The sequence below is a fragment of the Scyliorhinus canicula genome, chromosome 13 (assembly GCF_902713615.1).
Source record: "Scyliorhinus canicula chromosome 13, sScyCan1.1, whole genome shotgun sequence".
NCBI classification, from domain to species: Eukaryota; Metazoa; Chordata; class Chondrichthyes; order Carcharhiniformes; family Scyliorhinidae; genus Scyliorhinus; species Scyliorhinus canicula.
In genome coordinates, this window is record NC_052158.1 from 30,892,353 (window position 1) to 30,908,861 (window position 16,509).

Genomic DNA, 16,509 nt, shown 5'->3' on the forward strand with positions numbered 1-16,509 from the left:
CCCCACTGACAAGCGTCGAGAATAGACAATCCCACTGGCAGTGAATGGCTCGCCTCCTACCACTTGCTTTGGTGATTTCAGCTTGGACTTCAAACAGCAGACTGATTTGCAATTCTAGAAACATAATTTTAAAACTTTCCAAATGCCAGAAGCACAGGTCATGTGTCACACTACCTGTTAAAGTGTACGTTGTAAGCGAAAAATACGTTTCTGTGCCTCTTGAGAAAGTTATTTTCCTTGCAGAGACAGATGGTGGCTACTAGTGCCACGAGTTTCGATGGCACTTGGACCAGGTTGGGGAGGCAGATTGTCTGCTGGTCCCTGGTTTCATTGAATGTTATGTTTCCCCATAATTAGAGATGTGAGGTTCCACAAGGGCGATGGCTGTGCTTTTGGCCTGCAACTGCTGTCGAAATTTCCAGAAACTGTTGTTAACTTGTTAATCTTGTGAACTGTAGCAGCCATATTTGCGTTCAGCAAACCAAATAAGCAGAAAAGTAAAGTTTGAGTTAAACAGTTTATGACATCTTTCATGTCTTAGCGATGTTGAATTTGCTCCCAATGTGCTTGCAGGGAATGTGTTCCAGGTCAACAATAGGACAACAACTTAGGTTTACATAGCACACTTTACTTAATGGAATGTCTCAAGTCTCTTCGTGGAGCATTATAGAACAAGTATGACACCAAGACCCATAAGGAGATTTTTAGATCTTGGGCAGGATTCTCTGACTCACCCGCCGGGTCGGAGAATCGGCAGGGGGCGGAGTGAATCCTGCCCCCGCTGGCTGCCGAATTCTCCAGCACCGGGGATTTGGCAGGGGCGGGAATCACTCCGATTGGCGGCCGCTGGCAGCGGTCCCCGTGGCGATTCTCTGGCCCGCGATGGGCCGAGTGGCCGCCTGTATTCGGCCGGTCCCACCGGCGTATGTTATGACAGGTACTTACCAGGAGGACCTGGCTCTGAGGGCAGCCTCCGGGGTCCTCGGGGAGGGTGTGGCGGGGGGTGGGGGGTGGGGGGGGTGGGATCTGGCCCCAGGGGATGCCCCCATGGTGGCCTGGCCCGCGTACGGGGCCCACCGATCCGCGAGCAGGTCTGTGCGTGGGGGCACCCTATTCCTCCGCACCAGCCACTGTAACAGTCCGCGATGGCCGGTGCGGAGATGAACCCACCCTGCACATGCGCTGCGATGACGCCAGCATACGCTGGCGCTTCCACGCATGCTCCAATTCGCACCGGCCGGCAGAGGCCCTTCAGCGCCGGTTGGTGTGGCGCCAAGCCCCTTCCCAATCAGCCGGCGCGGCGCAAACCACTCCGGCGCCAGCCTAGCCCTGAAGGTGCGGATCAACCATATCTCCAATATGTTGATCAGATATGCAGAGATTAAGTGGTATATTAAAGGCAGCAAGTCTGGTTGACAGATGTGGAGATGTAGGGAGGGAATTCCTCAATTTGGATAGCCTACGCAACTGAAGGCACGGCCAGCGATGTTGGACCAATAGTGAATTATATAATAAACTGTGAAATTACATTTGCCAACCCAGTTAGACCTGAGATCAGAAATATCGATGCTGGAACTCTATCTCACTAACTTTTTCACTATTTCTTGTGTTTCTGTCTGAATTATACTTCATGGTTACATGAAAGCTTCTGCATTTGAGGTTGACACAATACCCAAGCTGGATACCGTTCTCAGGACTCAAATCGTCAGGTACAGTAGACAACAGTGTCCTCATATATTAACTAGATTGTCATTATTCAGTCCCCAACCCCCCTAATATTACATTTGATCCAATTCTCTAAAGTCCATAATGAATAACGCCCATGAATTGTAGAACGCATCCATGCTTCCCCTCAGTTCAAATTTGACCCTTTCAAGCGTCAAGAATTCCAGCAGGTCTCCCCGCCACACCAGGGCACAGAGTGGAGAGGTTGATCTCCACCCTAACAGGATGCGCCTTCGGGCGATCAACAAGGCGAAGGCTACAACATCTGCCTCCGTACCCGTTTCCAACTCCAGCTGGTCCGACACCACGATTATGGCCCCACAAGGGCCCGGGTCCAGTTTCACGTGCACCACTTTAGAGATTACCTTAAACACCTCCTTCTAGTCATCCTTCAGTTTTGGACAGGACCAAAACATATGAACGTGGTTTGCGGGCCCCCCCCGTAACTTTCACACACATCTTCTACCCCCTCAAAGAGCCGGCTCATCCTCGCCCTTGTAAGGTGTGCTCTATGTACCACCTTAAGCTGCATCAGCCTCAACCTCGCACACGAGGTGGAGGCATTCACCCTCCGGAGCACCTCACACCAGAACCCCTCCTCCATACCCTCTCCCAACTCTTCCTCCCACTTTGCCTTGATCCCTTCTAGCGGCTCCTTCTCCTCCTCCAAAATAACCCTGTAAACCGCTGATACTACCCCCTTCTCCAGTCCCCCTGTCGTCAGCATCTCCACCAACAATGTGGAAGCCGGCTCTACTTGAAAGCTCTGGATCTCCTTTCTGGCAAAGTCTCGAACCCGCATGTATCTAAATATTTCCTCCTGCTCCATCCCATACTTTGCTCCCAGCTCCTTCAATCCCACAAAACGACCCCGAAAAAACAAATCTTTTCGTGTCCTAATTCCTTTCTCCTCCCATCTCCGAAAATTTCCATCCCACTTCCCTGGATCAAATCTATGGCTCCCTGAATGGGCACTTCCCTTGACCCTGCCCTCAACCAGAAGTGCTGTCAAAACTGCCTCCAAATTCTCAATGAAGCTATTACTACTGGACTCCCTGAGCATCTCCCGGTGCCGTCAGGAGTGGCGGTGTCGCTAGCGCCTCCAATCCTGACCCCCTACCCAAACTGTCCTCCATTCGGACCCATTGGGAGTCAACCCCTCTGACCCAGCTCCGTACCTTCTCCACATTCACCGCCCAGTAATAATGCATCAGGTTCAGAGGACCCAAACCCCCCTGCCTGCCTTCCTCTCTGTAGTAGTACTTTTAAAATTCTGGCCACCTTCCCTCCCCATATGAACAAGGTAATCACTCCTTCAACCTCTCTGAAAAATGCCTTTGGCGGGAAAATCGACAGGCATGCAAAATAAACAAGTCATGGCAACATGTTCATTTTAACTGTCTGTACCCGATCTGCCAGTGGCAGAGGGAGACTATCCCACCTTGCCAGGTCAGCTTTCACTCTCCCCAGCAAACTAGAAATGTTGTACCTGTGGAGCCCCCCCCAATCTCGAGCAACCTGCACCCCCAGGTATCTAAAGTGAGTCCTTGCCTTACAGAATGGGAGCCCCCCCCCGCACAACCCTTTCCATACACCCAAACTTCTTAATGCGATGGCTAATGGCTCAATCACGAGTGCAAACAGCAGGGGGGGACATAGGAAACCCTGGTTAGTCCCACGGTGGAGAGGAAAGTATTCTGAGCTGATGTTATTTGTGCAGACACTGGCTCTCGGCTTCTTATCTAATAGCTTTACCCTGTCCACAAATCTGGGTTTAATTCCAAACCACTCTAGAACTGCCATCAAGTACCCCCATTCTACCCGGTCAAGCGCTTTCTCGGCATCCAATGCCACAACCACCTCCGTTTTCTTCCCCTCCGCCGGTACCATAACCACGTTTAATACCCTGCTAATGTTCGAAAAGAGCTGCCTCTCTCTCACAAACCCCGTCTTCACCTATCACCTTTGGGAGGCACTCCTCCAGCCTACCTGCCAGTACCTTCGCCAATATATTTGAGTCCACATTTAAAAGTAATATGGGCCTATACGACCCACACTCCGTCAGATTCTTATCTTTCTTAAGTAACAGGGAAATTGATGCATGCCCCAAAGTTTGTGGTAACACCTCCTTCCCTACCACAAACATCCCCACCATCAGCAGTACCAGCTTATTTTTGAATTTTTTATAATATTCCACCGGAAACCCATCCGGCCCTGCTCCACTATCGCCCCCTCTAATGTAGCCCTGTCCCCCTCCCCTAACCTCGGATACTCCAGCCCATCTACAAATTCCTGCATCTCCCGGCCTCCACCAGGTGGCTCTGACCCGTACAACCTAAGAAAGAGAATTCCTTAAAGACCTTGTTAATCTGATCTGGAGCTGCCACCAACTTCCCTGCCCTGTCCCAGAATCCCACCCCTGCAGTTCCCCTCAAAAAATCTCACCCAGTATCGATCCTCCCCCCCCCCCCCCCCCCCACTTGCTCGCCTTGTGAGCCCATCGAAACCTGCAAACCCGGCTCCAATGTCCACAGCCCTCCTCTCACCTCACCTCTGTTCTCTCGCCGACTTTAGTTAGCTAGCGCGGGCAGTCCCCCTCTCCCCCAAAAAGGCTGTACTGTCCCCTCCCACCCAGTCCCAGAAGAAAAAGCAAATCAATCTAACCCATGCAATTCAATGAAGTAACATATAACGGTTGCAACAAAAAAAAGGAAAAGAAAAAAGGAGCAAAAATGCCAATCAAACCAAAGCTCTATAACAATGTGAAGTCAAGTAAGTTACATACCGGTCAGTGAAACGAAAGTTATAACGTTTATACATTTTCCAGCTCCCCAATCACAGTCCACAATCTCTCTTCCAACTCCACTCCTCACTTCTGTCCCAAGCCTTCCGCTTTCATGAATGCCTCAGCCGCCTCCACCGCTTCAAAATAAAAATCTTTGGCGTTATACGACACCCTCAGCTTTGCCGGGTATACCATACCAAATCGCAGTCCCTTGTTGTACAGTGCTGCCTTCACTCGGCTGAACGCTGCTCATCTCTTTGCCAACTCCACCGTCAAGTCCTGGTAAATCCGAGCACTAGCACCAGCCCACTGCACCTCCCACTTCTGCTTCGCCCAGTTTAACACCTTCTCCTTCATGTGGTATTTACGGATGCGGATAATTACTGCGCTCGGCAGCTCATTTACTTTGGGTTTCGGCCTTAATGACCGGTGAACTCGGTCCAGTTCATACCGGGAGGGGTCTTTACCCTTCCCCATCAGCTCCACCAGCCTCAGCAAAGTACTCAGTTGGCCTTGAGCCCCGTGCCCCTTCAGGAAAGCCCACAATTCTCCCGCCTCGAGCAGTTCTCCAAAACCTCGAGCTTTGCTCGGACTCCTCTGTTGACCTCCACCACCCTCTGTAGTTCGTCTCCCATCGAGGTGAGCTGGTTGCTGTGCTGCGACACTGCGTCCTCCACTTCCTTCATCTTTTCACCCTGCTGTCTCACCTCGGCCGATGCCTTTGCCACATTCACCCTCACCGGGGCGATTGCCTCCTTCAGTGATCTCAGTGCGACCGCCATCTCTTTCCTCAAAGTCTCCATGTGCCTCAAAAACTGCTTCTCCAGCTCCTCAGCCATCACCTCGGTCATCTTTTCCACTGTAAGCAGTGTGGCCCCACCACATGGTCCGTCATCCGCCATCTTGTCAGGGCTTTTACTTGTCCTCTCTTTCGGCGGCAAACCCGCGTTTCCTCCCTTCTTCACAGCTGTTTTCAGCTTCCCTTAACCACTTAATATTTTTCTCCTTGTTTCTACAATCTTGAGATAAATAATAAAATAAATATTTAAAAAAATGAAAAATTAAATTAAAAAAAGAATTTAGAATAAAAATAATAATAAAAAAACCTTTTAAAATAGATTTAGTTTTCAAAAATCAAAGTTCAAAACATCTCTTCTCCTGGGACCGGACACCAAACATCCCAAACATTCATTTTCAGCAGGGGAAGGGGGCGGGCACCCGGTGTGCACTGCTCCCCCTCTACATCTGCACTGGATTCATGCCTTGCCTCAGGCCACGTCCCTCCCCGCTGCTTGCTTTGGGCTCGATGCCCCTGCTCCTCCGATCACGGGGGGGGCCCCCATCGGCGCCAAACCTGCCCGACCCGGTGCTCTTCACTCAGGCCCCAACGGCCGAAGAAATCGCGATCGGCGAAACCATGGGGAAACCCCCGGAAAATGCCGAAATGCTACCGGCTGGCGGGAGTTTCTCTCCAGCACCACCGCTCCGCTCGCACACGCCACCGGAAGTCTTAAGGGCAGGGAGGTAATGATGCAGTTGTATAAAACACTCTCTAGGCCTCAGCTAGAATACTGTATGCCTTTCTGGTCACCACATTAGAGGAAGGATGTGATTACACGATAAAGGGTACAGAGGAGTTTCACCAGGATGTTGCCTGGAATGGAGTGTTTCAACTATGGAGAAAGGTTGGCTAGGCTGGGATAATTTTCCTCAGAGCAGGCTGAGGGAGGAGGGGGGAAGGTGACTGATCGAGGTCTAGAAAACAATGAGGGACATAAATTGGGAAGATAGGGAGAAGCTTTTCCCAGAGTAGAGTGGTCAATAACGATGGGACATAGATTTAAGGTAAGGGGCAGGAGATTTAGAGGGGATTTGAGGAAAAAAACTTTTCATCCAGAGGGTGGTGGGAATCTGGAACTCATTGCCTGGAAGGATGCTAGAGGCGGGAACCCTCACAACAGCTAAGAAGTATTTAGGTGAGCACTTGAAACTCCACAGCATACAAGGCCATGGACAAATGCTGGAAAATGTAATTAGAGTTAATAGATGCTTGTTGGCCAGCACAGACACGATGGGCCGAACGGCCTCTTTCTGTGTGGTGGAACTCTACAAATCTATGATAAAGAATGATACCGTGCAGAAGAAAGGCCATTCACCCCCTCGTGTACCTGTTGTCTCTTTGAAAGCTTTCGAATTTGTCATCCGACTCTGCTCTTCCATTGCAGCCCTTAAAATTATCCTTTTAACGACAGAGGGACTATAATAATTCTACTGTAGAGTAGCTCACCTCCTGTCCCCCCAAAGCCTATCCACCTTCTATAATGCACAAGTCAGGAGTGTGATGGAATACTCTCTAACTGCCTAATTGAGTGCAGCTCCAACAACACTCAAGAAGCTCAACACCATCCAGGACAAATCGACCCACTTGATTGCTCCTCCTTGCACAAACATTCAAACCCTCCACCGCAACGAACAGTGGCAGCCTTGTGTACCTCTGTCAGATGCACTGCAGTAACTCATCAAGGCTCCTTAGGCAGCAGCTTCCAAACACACAACCACTATAATCTAGAAGGACGAGGACAGCAGATACCCAGGAACCCCATCACCTGGAGGTTCCCCTCCAAGTCACTCACCACCCTGACTTGGAAATTTATCGCCGTTCCTTCACTGTTGCTGGAAAAAAAATCCTGGAACTCTGTCCCTGACAGCACAGTGGGTGTACCTACACCTCGAGGACTGCAGCGGTTCAAGAAAGCAGCTCACCAGCACCTTCTGAAGGGCAACTAAGAATGGGGAATAAATGCTAGCCTAACCAGCGACGCCTAGATCCCATAAATGAATTAAAATAAACATTGAGGCAGCTTGAGATGGTTGTGCGATGGACACCTCTATGAGAATACCCTGCAGCAGTGCCCTGAGGTTGTGGTGACTGTTCTCCAGCTGTAACAATCCTCTGGATTAAAGACTGGTTGTCTGCTCAATTTGTGGAGATGTCCAGTTATTTGAAGGTCAACGTCCTTCAGCGGTCACTGATTCTTCTGTTCTTCTGCGTCACCTTGACGAAAGGGACAGATGATGCTGTAAACTATCACGATAGAATCCATGTCACCCTTCCAGCCTTTCGGCAGCACTTACCGATTCAGCTTAAAGTTAGGCCCGAGCTATTGTTGAATATTTACCCACTCAATGCGTCAAACCAATATGCCAGCCAACCTGACTGAGGATTATTCTGTTTTTTTATTTCTGCACTAGCATGTAACATGTCAAACTGAAAAGTCAAGCAAAGCGAATATATAATTGATTACATCTTCTCTTCGCTTTCTCTCCCGCAGGTTAATTCAGTCACACAGTTCAATGGAGGCTCTTTATAAATCTGCAGAGGATGGTGAGCGAATTCAAATTGCCCTCCGCGTTTTACTCATGAGTCCTGTATGCATACAAAATAATGAGAGGGCTGTATATGGGAATCCTCACATTTTCCATCGGGGACCTGGCGTGGATGATGTTCCATGCAGGAGTGTGGTGCAGTTGTCAGTCAAGGTGGTTCACAGACTCCCAGCCCACACGCCATTTCTGCAACTATGGGGAATCCATGTTTTATATCAATGTAGATTGCCTGAGATTGCAACCGCTTTTGTTTTAGCTCTTTGAAAGGGCTGCATTTTCTGCAATTTCTGGTTGCATTCAGCCTCAAATTGTGAATCTTCAGTCACGCGGTGTCGAAGTGGAGAAGGGTGGGGCAGGGCCTGCAGGAATGGAGGAGGACCACCTCCGAATTCTGTACCTGGGACTGGCAAAGATGGCCATCAACAGGTCCAGCCAGTCGAGGGAGTCGTCTGACCAACCTGTTTGCTCCTCTATAGTGGCTAAGTTTGTAGCTGAATGGCCCTGGAGAGGCCGGATGAGGTGTTCACTAGTATGCTTCAAGCCTTTCCTGCTTGGTGGACACCGTGAGGGTGCCCGGTAATTATATTTTAATTTAGTTAGTTAAGTGTCCTTTGACATTTTGTCTTATTTGCAGTCCCCTGCCACTTTTGTTTACTTTCTTAATTTTTCCTTTAATTGAAAAGAGTATAAAATAATGAGAACATCTACTTATCTGCGTTGGCATAAAATAACTATTTTTAAGAGAAAGTTTTGTTCCCCAAGGTTCTCCTGATGTGTTGGGGTGAGTTTTCATCTGCATTGCCCCATGTACAACAGGCCATAGCGAATCTGCAGCCCTGATTACATCACCCAATTGTTAATTTCTCAAACGTTGGATGCAACCAACATGGATGACCTACCCTCGACTGCCCTTTTCCTGCACGCTTGTAAATGTGCAAAAAATCACTCACTTTGTCTCTGGCTTTGGTGGAGTTTTGAAGAAACCCGATTAACAGATAAATAGGAGCAGGAGTTGGCCATCAGGATCTTCACCATTCGTCAAAATCATAGCTCATCATCCAACAATAGCCTGTTCCCCACCTTCCCCATATATCCTTTGATCCCTTTCACACCAAGAGAAATATCTAACTCCTTCTTGAAAACAAACTGGACGGGGTGCTCCGTCCGCCAACGTCGAAATTGGGAAACTCAATTGGGCGGAGACTCTGTTCTGATGTCGCAATCATGGCAGGTGCCAATTGGCATCCAATCGCAATTCTCCATCACCTTGACAGCAGCATCAATGCATTCCGGAACGTACGTATATTAAACAACATTTGCATATCATTAGCTGGTCCTACCCCGTATTCCCTGGGCCTGCGCGATTCTCAGCTGAGTTCCCAATGCCACGGTTCCCTTTAATAACAGTGAAATCAGTGGCAGAGGTGATGAGGGGGAGAGAGAGGAGGTAGGACACAGTGACGCGTGACCGTGGACTGTCAGTCCTGACACTGGCTGGGGTGGAAGTGGGGACCTGGAAGGGGGGGGGGGGGTTGTTGGGGAGGGAGGGGGTAGGAGCAGGATGGTGACGGGAGATCAGACCGTGGGGCTCCCATGGAGCTGGTGTGTTGCATAGACACGGACCACCATTACCATGACCTGAAAGGCACCCATTTTGCTGGACACCCCACTGACCACTCACCTTGGCCCCTGGTTCTGCGGAGTGACATTGGCCGTATGGGTGGCCCCATCCACACACCCCACCTGCCGGCGGGGCATCAGGCGGCCCACCTAGGGCTACGGCCACTGTTACCCCTATGGGGATGCCGGATGGTGGCCGTGGAGCATACTGCAGGCAAGGGCAGTGCCAACCAATGGCAACCCTGGCAGCAGGGACAGGTGCTGGGCACTGAGAACCAGGGGTGTCAGATGGGGGGGGGGGGGCATGTGGGAGGCAGAGCCCGCATTGCCAACCCGAGACACCGTATGGCCCGTTAGACCTGGTTGGGTACGGGAGTACGTACTATGCTAATACATCGGGCTTTCACCCCTTGCAGATAATGGATATTGGAATTCAACCGGCAATAGTGGCCTTCCTACTTGTCGCCGCAGTCCTGGGGATTCCCTGCGGCTGTACGAGCTGGCGCTGCTCGAGAAGGAAGAAGCTTCAGTAGCGGAGTCTGCCACTGGGGATCAGCAGGCTGCCTCCCAGGAAGGAGAGCTGGCTACCCAACAGGCCAGGGAGGAGGAGGAGGTGCAAAGGAGACGCCGCATGAGGCCTCGTGTGCACCGGCAGTACTTATCATTCGAGGGCCTTCAAGACCAGGCATGCCATTGAGGACTCCGGCTAAGCATGGAGACAGTGCAACATACCTGCCAGATCATGGTGCACCTGGCACCATGTGGGACTCCGGCTAAGCATGGAGACAGTGCAACATACCTGCCAGATCATGGTGCACCTGGCACCATGTGGGACTCCGGCTAAGCATGGAGACAGCATCCTTCCAGGAGCTGAGTGGGGGCCTGTCCAGGATCTCACAGACCTTGGTGTACAGGTGCATCCGTGCCATCACGGAGGCTCTATGTGCCCAGTTGGCACAATACAATGTGGACTGAGCCCACCTGGATACCTGGGCAGTGGGTTTGCCGACATTGACGGGATGCCCCAAATCCAAGGGGTGATCGACGGGATGCATGCGCCTGCAGATGACAGCCTGCTCACACAAACCAAAAGGGGTTCCACTCAATGAAAGTGCAGCTGATATTGACCAACAGATACACATCATGCAGGTCTGCAGCCGATACCCAGGCAGTGTGCACGGCGCCTTCATCCTGGCACACTCGACAATTCCTGGCATGTTCAAGGCAGCCCCTGGCTGGGGGGTTGGTTCCTGAGTGACAGAGGTTATTTGCTGCAGTTGTAGCTGATGACAGACTGACACTGACCTGCTACAGTGACGGCCATGCTGCGAACAAGGGTGTGATCGAGCGGTGCTTCGGCCTCCTGAAGCTGCATGGACCGCTCTGGCGGACCCCTCCAGTATGTCACTGAAAGGGTTGCCCGCATTGTGGCGGCCTGCTGCGTCCTCCACAACATCATGCCGCAGAGGGGCGATGTGCTGGAGCAGGAGGATGAAGACCAGTCGTCTGACGAGGACGATGTGGGGAGGGCGAGGATGGGCAGGACATGGGGCTCAGGCAGGCAAGGGAGGCCACACGACGTGTGCACCAGGGCCACCGTCGCTCTGCTCTCTCCACGTTCACCGACTGTGTGTGTGTGTGTGAGGGCGGGGGGGGGGGGGGGGGGGGGGGGGGGGGGGGGGGAGGGGGGGGGGGGTGGCGCAGAAACTGGCCAGGGTCAGGGACACCACATCCCACCCTCACATTCACCCGCCATTGGCCACCCCACCGCCTGCAACGCCCTTTGGTAATTTACACCTGCCGCACTGGGAGGTGTGAGTCCTGGGTTGGCAGTAGCACAGGGTCTGATCCATAAGATAGAGGATGATCACAACTTGCTCTGCAATGAGCTCCGGTGCTCCGCATCGTGTGTCAACTCCTGCCCACAGTCCACTTTCCACCTGAGCGATCCCTGCATGTGAGCTGGCCGTTCCATCACACGGTCCCATCACCCTGGGGTGATGGTCAACGGGGGAGTGTGGGGAGCATAGGCCACCTACAACATCTGCCCATTCCACGACGCACTCTTTGTCCAGCCCAGACCAGCCCACCCCTCACACCCATCTGACAGAGCACTGAGGCAGGTTGCAACAGTGTTTACACGTGTTTAATGTGCACAAATATTTACAGATGGGTGCCCTGGCCTCTACAACAAAACTATGCCCTGCACCTGTGCCGACTCACCATCCTGGCACATCTGGTGGGCAGTGAGCAGAACAGGGTTGTGGGGTGCGGCGGTTTGATGTGCTGCCCTGTTCCAGCACCTTCCTTGCGGGAGTCACCGGCACGGGCCCCGTCATCTCCCTCGGGTTGCCCAGTAGCCCCCGGCCTAATCCTTGGGATGGAGGTGTGTGCTGAGCTATACCCTGAGACTCCCCCGCCAGCTGGTGCTGCCAGTCCGAGGCCTGCACTAGTCTCAACCAGGATCTGCATGCTCGCGAGCACAAGGCGTGGACCACCTCCGTCTTGGACTGTGCCACATCACCCATTGACTGTGCCACCACCTTCTGGCTCCATGTCACATCAGTCAGTGACTGTGCCATCTATCTGGGTCTGGTCCATCTCCAACTGCGTCTGCGCCACATCAGCCACCAGCTGGGCAATGCTGCCGACGTTCCGAGCCATGGCCTGCTGTGAGTGGGCTATGCTCAGTAGCCCCGCTGCAATTTCTAGGTGACTCTGGCACATGGCTGCCTGTGAGAGGGCAGCCCTCTCTTGGGCCTTAGCCACCGCCTGCACAGAATGCCGTTGGACATGCTGATCACTAACCAAAACTCTCGCCCCCAATGCCTCCACTGGCGAAGCTACCAAGCGATGTTGGCCAGCGTGGCACGCATGGTCGTCACTACCTCCTGCTCCTGCACGCATTTGCACTCCTCACACTGTGCCTGCAGGTTCTGGATATTCACTGACTGCCGCTCATGTAGTCCCTGTGACTGATCTGCATAATCGATGGGACTGCCCATTCCAGAACTACAAAAGCCGTCTGGGCGATACACATGTCATGGGAAACCGTAACTCAGCAGGGTCTCATTTCCTTGCCCCCGGCCGATCTCCATCAATCACATCCAGAGCCCTCTGCTCAGCTCCGGTGAGGGGCTGCAGGTCTGGCGGTTCCACTCCCCTCCCTGTGGTTATGGGCGGCCTTCTCCTGAAGGGAGGAAAAAGAAAATGACAGTGTTAGAACCGACGCATGCAGCACAGGGGGTGGGCAGGTGGCCTCAAGTGGCTCGGGCACCCAGCCATGGCGGCCGGTATGGGTGCTGACACATGCTGCGGGGTGGGGCGATGACCGCCTTCCATGTACGGGGGGTGGGGCAGGGGGAGGTTAGAGTGTGTGGGGCAGGGGTTAGGATCTGGGGCACAGTGTTGCCGACTCATCCTAGCTGCCCTGAAGAGGCTATGCCATTTCTTATGGCACTGCCGGCCAGTCTGGATGGTGTTGATGACGGCGCTCACCGCTTCAGCCACTTGCGCCCAGGCACAGCGAACGGCGGCAGCTGGTAGCCTCCTTCCCAGGCCAGGGTACAGGGTCGCCCAGCTACTACCCTCCACGGCTTCCAGGAGGGGCTCGAGCCTGTGAACATTGGTGCTACGTGTCTTGCTGCCACCTTGGTGGAATGGTTGGCTGTAATGGTATGTGTGGGGAGTGGTGTATATATGGGGCTGCAGCTGGTCAGCTTCCTGAGTGTCAATGGTAAATCCGGCATACTTTCTCATGGGACTCGATTCTGTGCCATGTTGTGCCGGTGCTAGCCCCTTAACGGGCACTGAATTGGTTCAAGTGCAGCGCCAGTTTTGCTGTCATGGAAATCAACCAATCCTGCGCCAGCCTCAACACTTGGTCTCCGGGACGGAGAATCTGCTCACTGAAAGGAGAAAGAGAATTCCACAGGTTCACCACCCACTGGGTGAAAGCATTTCTCTTCATCTCAGTTGTCAATGGTCTACGCCAAATCTGGAGACTGTGACCCCTTGGTCTGGACTTTCCCACCATCGGGAATGTCATTCCTGCATCTGTAATGGTCGCGATGCAGCCTTTGCTCTGCATAAACAAAATATTTTTGAGGCATTAAATGACTGTGGAAAGGCTTGAGCCACAGTCTTGCACAAGCCACGTTGCCTACCAGTGGCAAGTCTATGGAGGAAGCTCCAGCTTCAGCTCCTTCTGGGACCTGGCTTGAGTGTTGGGAGCGAGGGCAATGACCCTGGTCAGAGCAGTTCTTTCCATCTTTGAAGAATGCTGGCTAAGGAGAAGCTACATTTATCTGAAGTGAGCTTTGCTTTTCGTGATAATTGTTTTGAGATTGTTCGGAGACCAGCCGCATGACACTTCCAATGACATTTGATGCCGGTGTCATGAGGCGGCACCAACGCAGGGGAAGCAAGTTCAGAACTTCCTGCCAGTGCATGACAAATCCAGGATTTCAGTCACTTGTTGTCATGCCAGGAATCTGTCTTTGTCTGGAGAATCTAGGAGTGTAGCAACCAGATCAAACTTTTGTGTCAATTGACGCTGCCAGCAGTCACCAGCTCTCCTGCAATCATAGCGTCATAGAGTTTTACAGCACAGAAAGAGGCCCATCGGCCCATCCTATCTGCACCGGCCATTCGGCCTCTATATACTCTCACCCCATTTTCCAGCACTTGGTCCATAGCCATGTTTGCTGTGGCATTTCAAGTGCTCATCTTAAAGCTTCTTAAATGTTGTGAGGGTTCCTGCCTCTCCCACCCTTTCAGGCAGTGAGTTCCAGGTTCCCACCACCCTCTGGGTGAAACAGTTTTTCTCCTCAACTCCCCTCGAAATCTCCTGCTCGTTACGCTAAATCTATAACCCTTGGCTATTGAACTCTCCACTAAGAGGAAAAGTTTTTTTCCTATCTACCCTACCTATGCCTTTCAGAATTTTGTACACCTCAATCAGGTCCCCCCTCAGCCTTCTCTGCTCCATCGAAAACAACCCCAGCTTATCCAGTCTGTCTTCATAGCTGAAATGTTCCAGCCCAGGCAACATCCTAGTGAATCTCCTCCGCACCTTCTCTAGGCCAATCACATCCTTCCTATAGTGTGGCGACCAGAACTGCACACAGTACTCTAGCTGTGGCTGAGCAAGCATTTTATACAGCTCCATCAGCCTTCTGTTCTTATATTCTATGCCTCAGCTAATGAAGGCAAGTATTGCACACTTTGGCCTTATTAAAATTGCACCTCAGTTTCTGGTTGTGTTCTGACTGGCCTGATATAATGGGCAGGATAGTGTGTGATATAAAATGCCAATAGTGACTTTGGACATTTGCAGAATCACAGAGTTGTTACGGTGCAGAAGGAGGCCATCTGGCCCATCGTGTCTGCACCAGCTCTCCAAACCAGCATCATGACTTAGTGCCATTCCCTTGCCTTTTACCGGTGCCCCTGCACATTGTTTCAATTCAAGTAATAATCTAATGCCCTCTTGAATGCCTCGATTGAACCTGCTTCCACCACACTTCCAGGCAGGCAGTGCATTCCAGACCCCAACCACTTGCTGTGTGATGAAGTTTTTTCTCACATCGCAATTGCTTCTTTTGCAAAACACTTTAAATCTGTGCCCTCTCATTCTTGATTGTATTGCGAACAAGAACAGTTTCTCCCTATTTACCCTGTCCAGTCTCCTCATGCTTTTGAACACCTCTATCAATCTCCTCTCAGCCTTCTCCTCTAAAAGGAGAAAGTCCCAGCCTCTCCAACATATCCTCATAACTGAAGTTTCTCATCCCTGCAACCATTCATGGAAATCTCTTCTGCATTTTGTCCAATACGTTCACATCCTTCCTGCAGTGTGGCACCCAAAACTATACACAATACTCCAGTCGAGATCTAAGTTATGGCTTGTATAAATTCAGCAGAACCTCCTTGCTCTTATACTCTATGACCCTATTAATAAAACCCAGGACGCTGTCTACTTTTTTAACTGCTCTCTTCACCTGTCCTGCCAACCTCAATGATCTATGCACCTATGCACCCAGGTCCCTCTGCTCCTGCACACCTTTAAACATTTTGCTCCATATTTTATATTGCCTGTCCATGTTCTTCTATCAAAATACGTCATCTTACCCTTTTCCACATTGAACTTCATCTGCCTCCTACCATTTTCAACTGGATGGTGATGTTTCCAGGCCAAATTTATGCATTAGATTCTGACTGTTGCAGCCACTGGAGAATTCTATTCAGCAGCTAAATAAATTAAAGACAGTTTACACTTTTGACTTTGATGCATGATGCACTTGTTAGCATTACACAAGCTGATGTACGATTTGTCCAATCTGAAATTCCAACCATTAATTTTGCTGGTCAGAAATTCCAGAGGTATGGAATTTCATACATAGATCCTCCTTGTTATGGGCCTAAATTACTGAAGGGCAAATCTAAATTCATATATCGGGAAGATCTGGTGCTGACTGGAAGGGCTGTCTTTACGCTATCCACCTAATTTTATGCTCCCCACTGGTGAAGTTTGGAGAGGGGTGGGTGATGAAGAGTGAAATTGAAGGGGAGGGATTCCCTCCACGTTATTGCCTGCCCTGACCACACAGTTTACTCTGGGGCAGGCAAGACCTCGGGTGGGTAGCCTGCCCTTACCCCAGTTACAATGCCCAAGTAGCCAATTATTCACCACTTAAGGCCCGTTTCCCGCTTCCGACTGAAGCCCCCTTCTGAAATTCGGTGGCCCCACCCCTTATTGTCTGGTGGCCTTCCAGAAGGCTTTTGACAAAGTGCATTGAGGAGGTTGCTAAATAAGATGAGACACCGTGGTATTAGGGGCAAGATACTGGCAAGGATGGAGGATTGGCTGGCTAGCAGAAGGCAGAGAGCGGGGATAAAGGGATATTTTTCAGGATGGCAGCTGGTGACTAGTGCTGTTCCACAGGGGTTAGTGCTAGGACCACAACTAGTCACGATATACATTAACTAAC

At 51.3% G+C, this 16,509-nt stretch overlaps 1 protein-coding gene across 6 annotated transcripts in view; it reads left to right on the forward strand.

Moving 5' to 3' along the window:
- LOC119976368 (complement C3-like) overlaps positions 1-16,509 on the forward strand; it is an 80,955-nt gene that overhangs the window by 53,112 nt on the left and 11,334 nt on the right. For 5 of the 6 annotated variants that reach the window (XR_005462914.1, XR_005462915.1, XR_005462917.1 and 2 more), the window contains exons 16-17: positions 1,646-1,709; positions 7,843-7,895. Coding sequence is in view for 2 of the 6 variants with exons in the window: in XM_038816856.1 (XP_038672784.1) it covers positions 1,646-1,709; positions 7,843-7,895 (117 nt within the window). In the remaining 4 variants the exon portion in view is untranslated. Of the gene's footprint in view, positions 1-1,645; positions 1,710-7,842; positions 7,896-16,509 lie in introns of those variants that run through there. The other variant, XR_005462916.1, reaches the window with a different exon arrangement.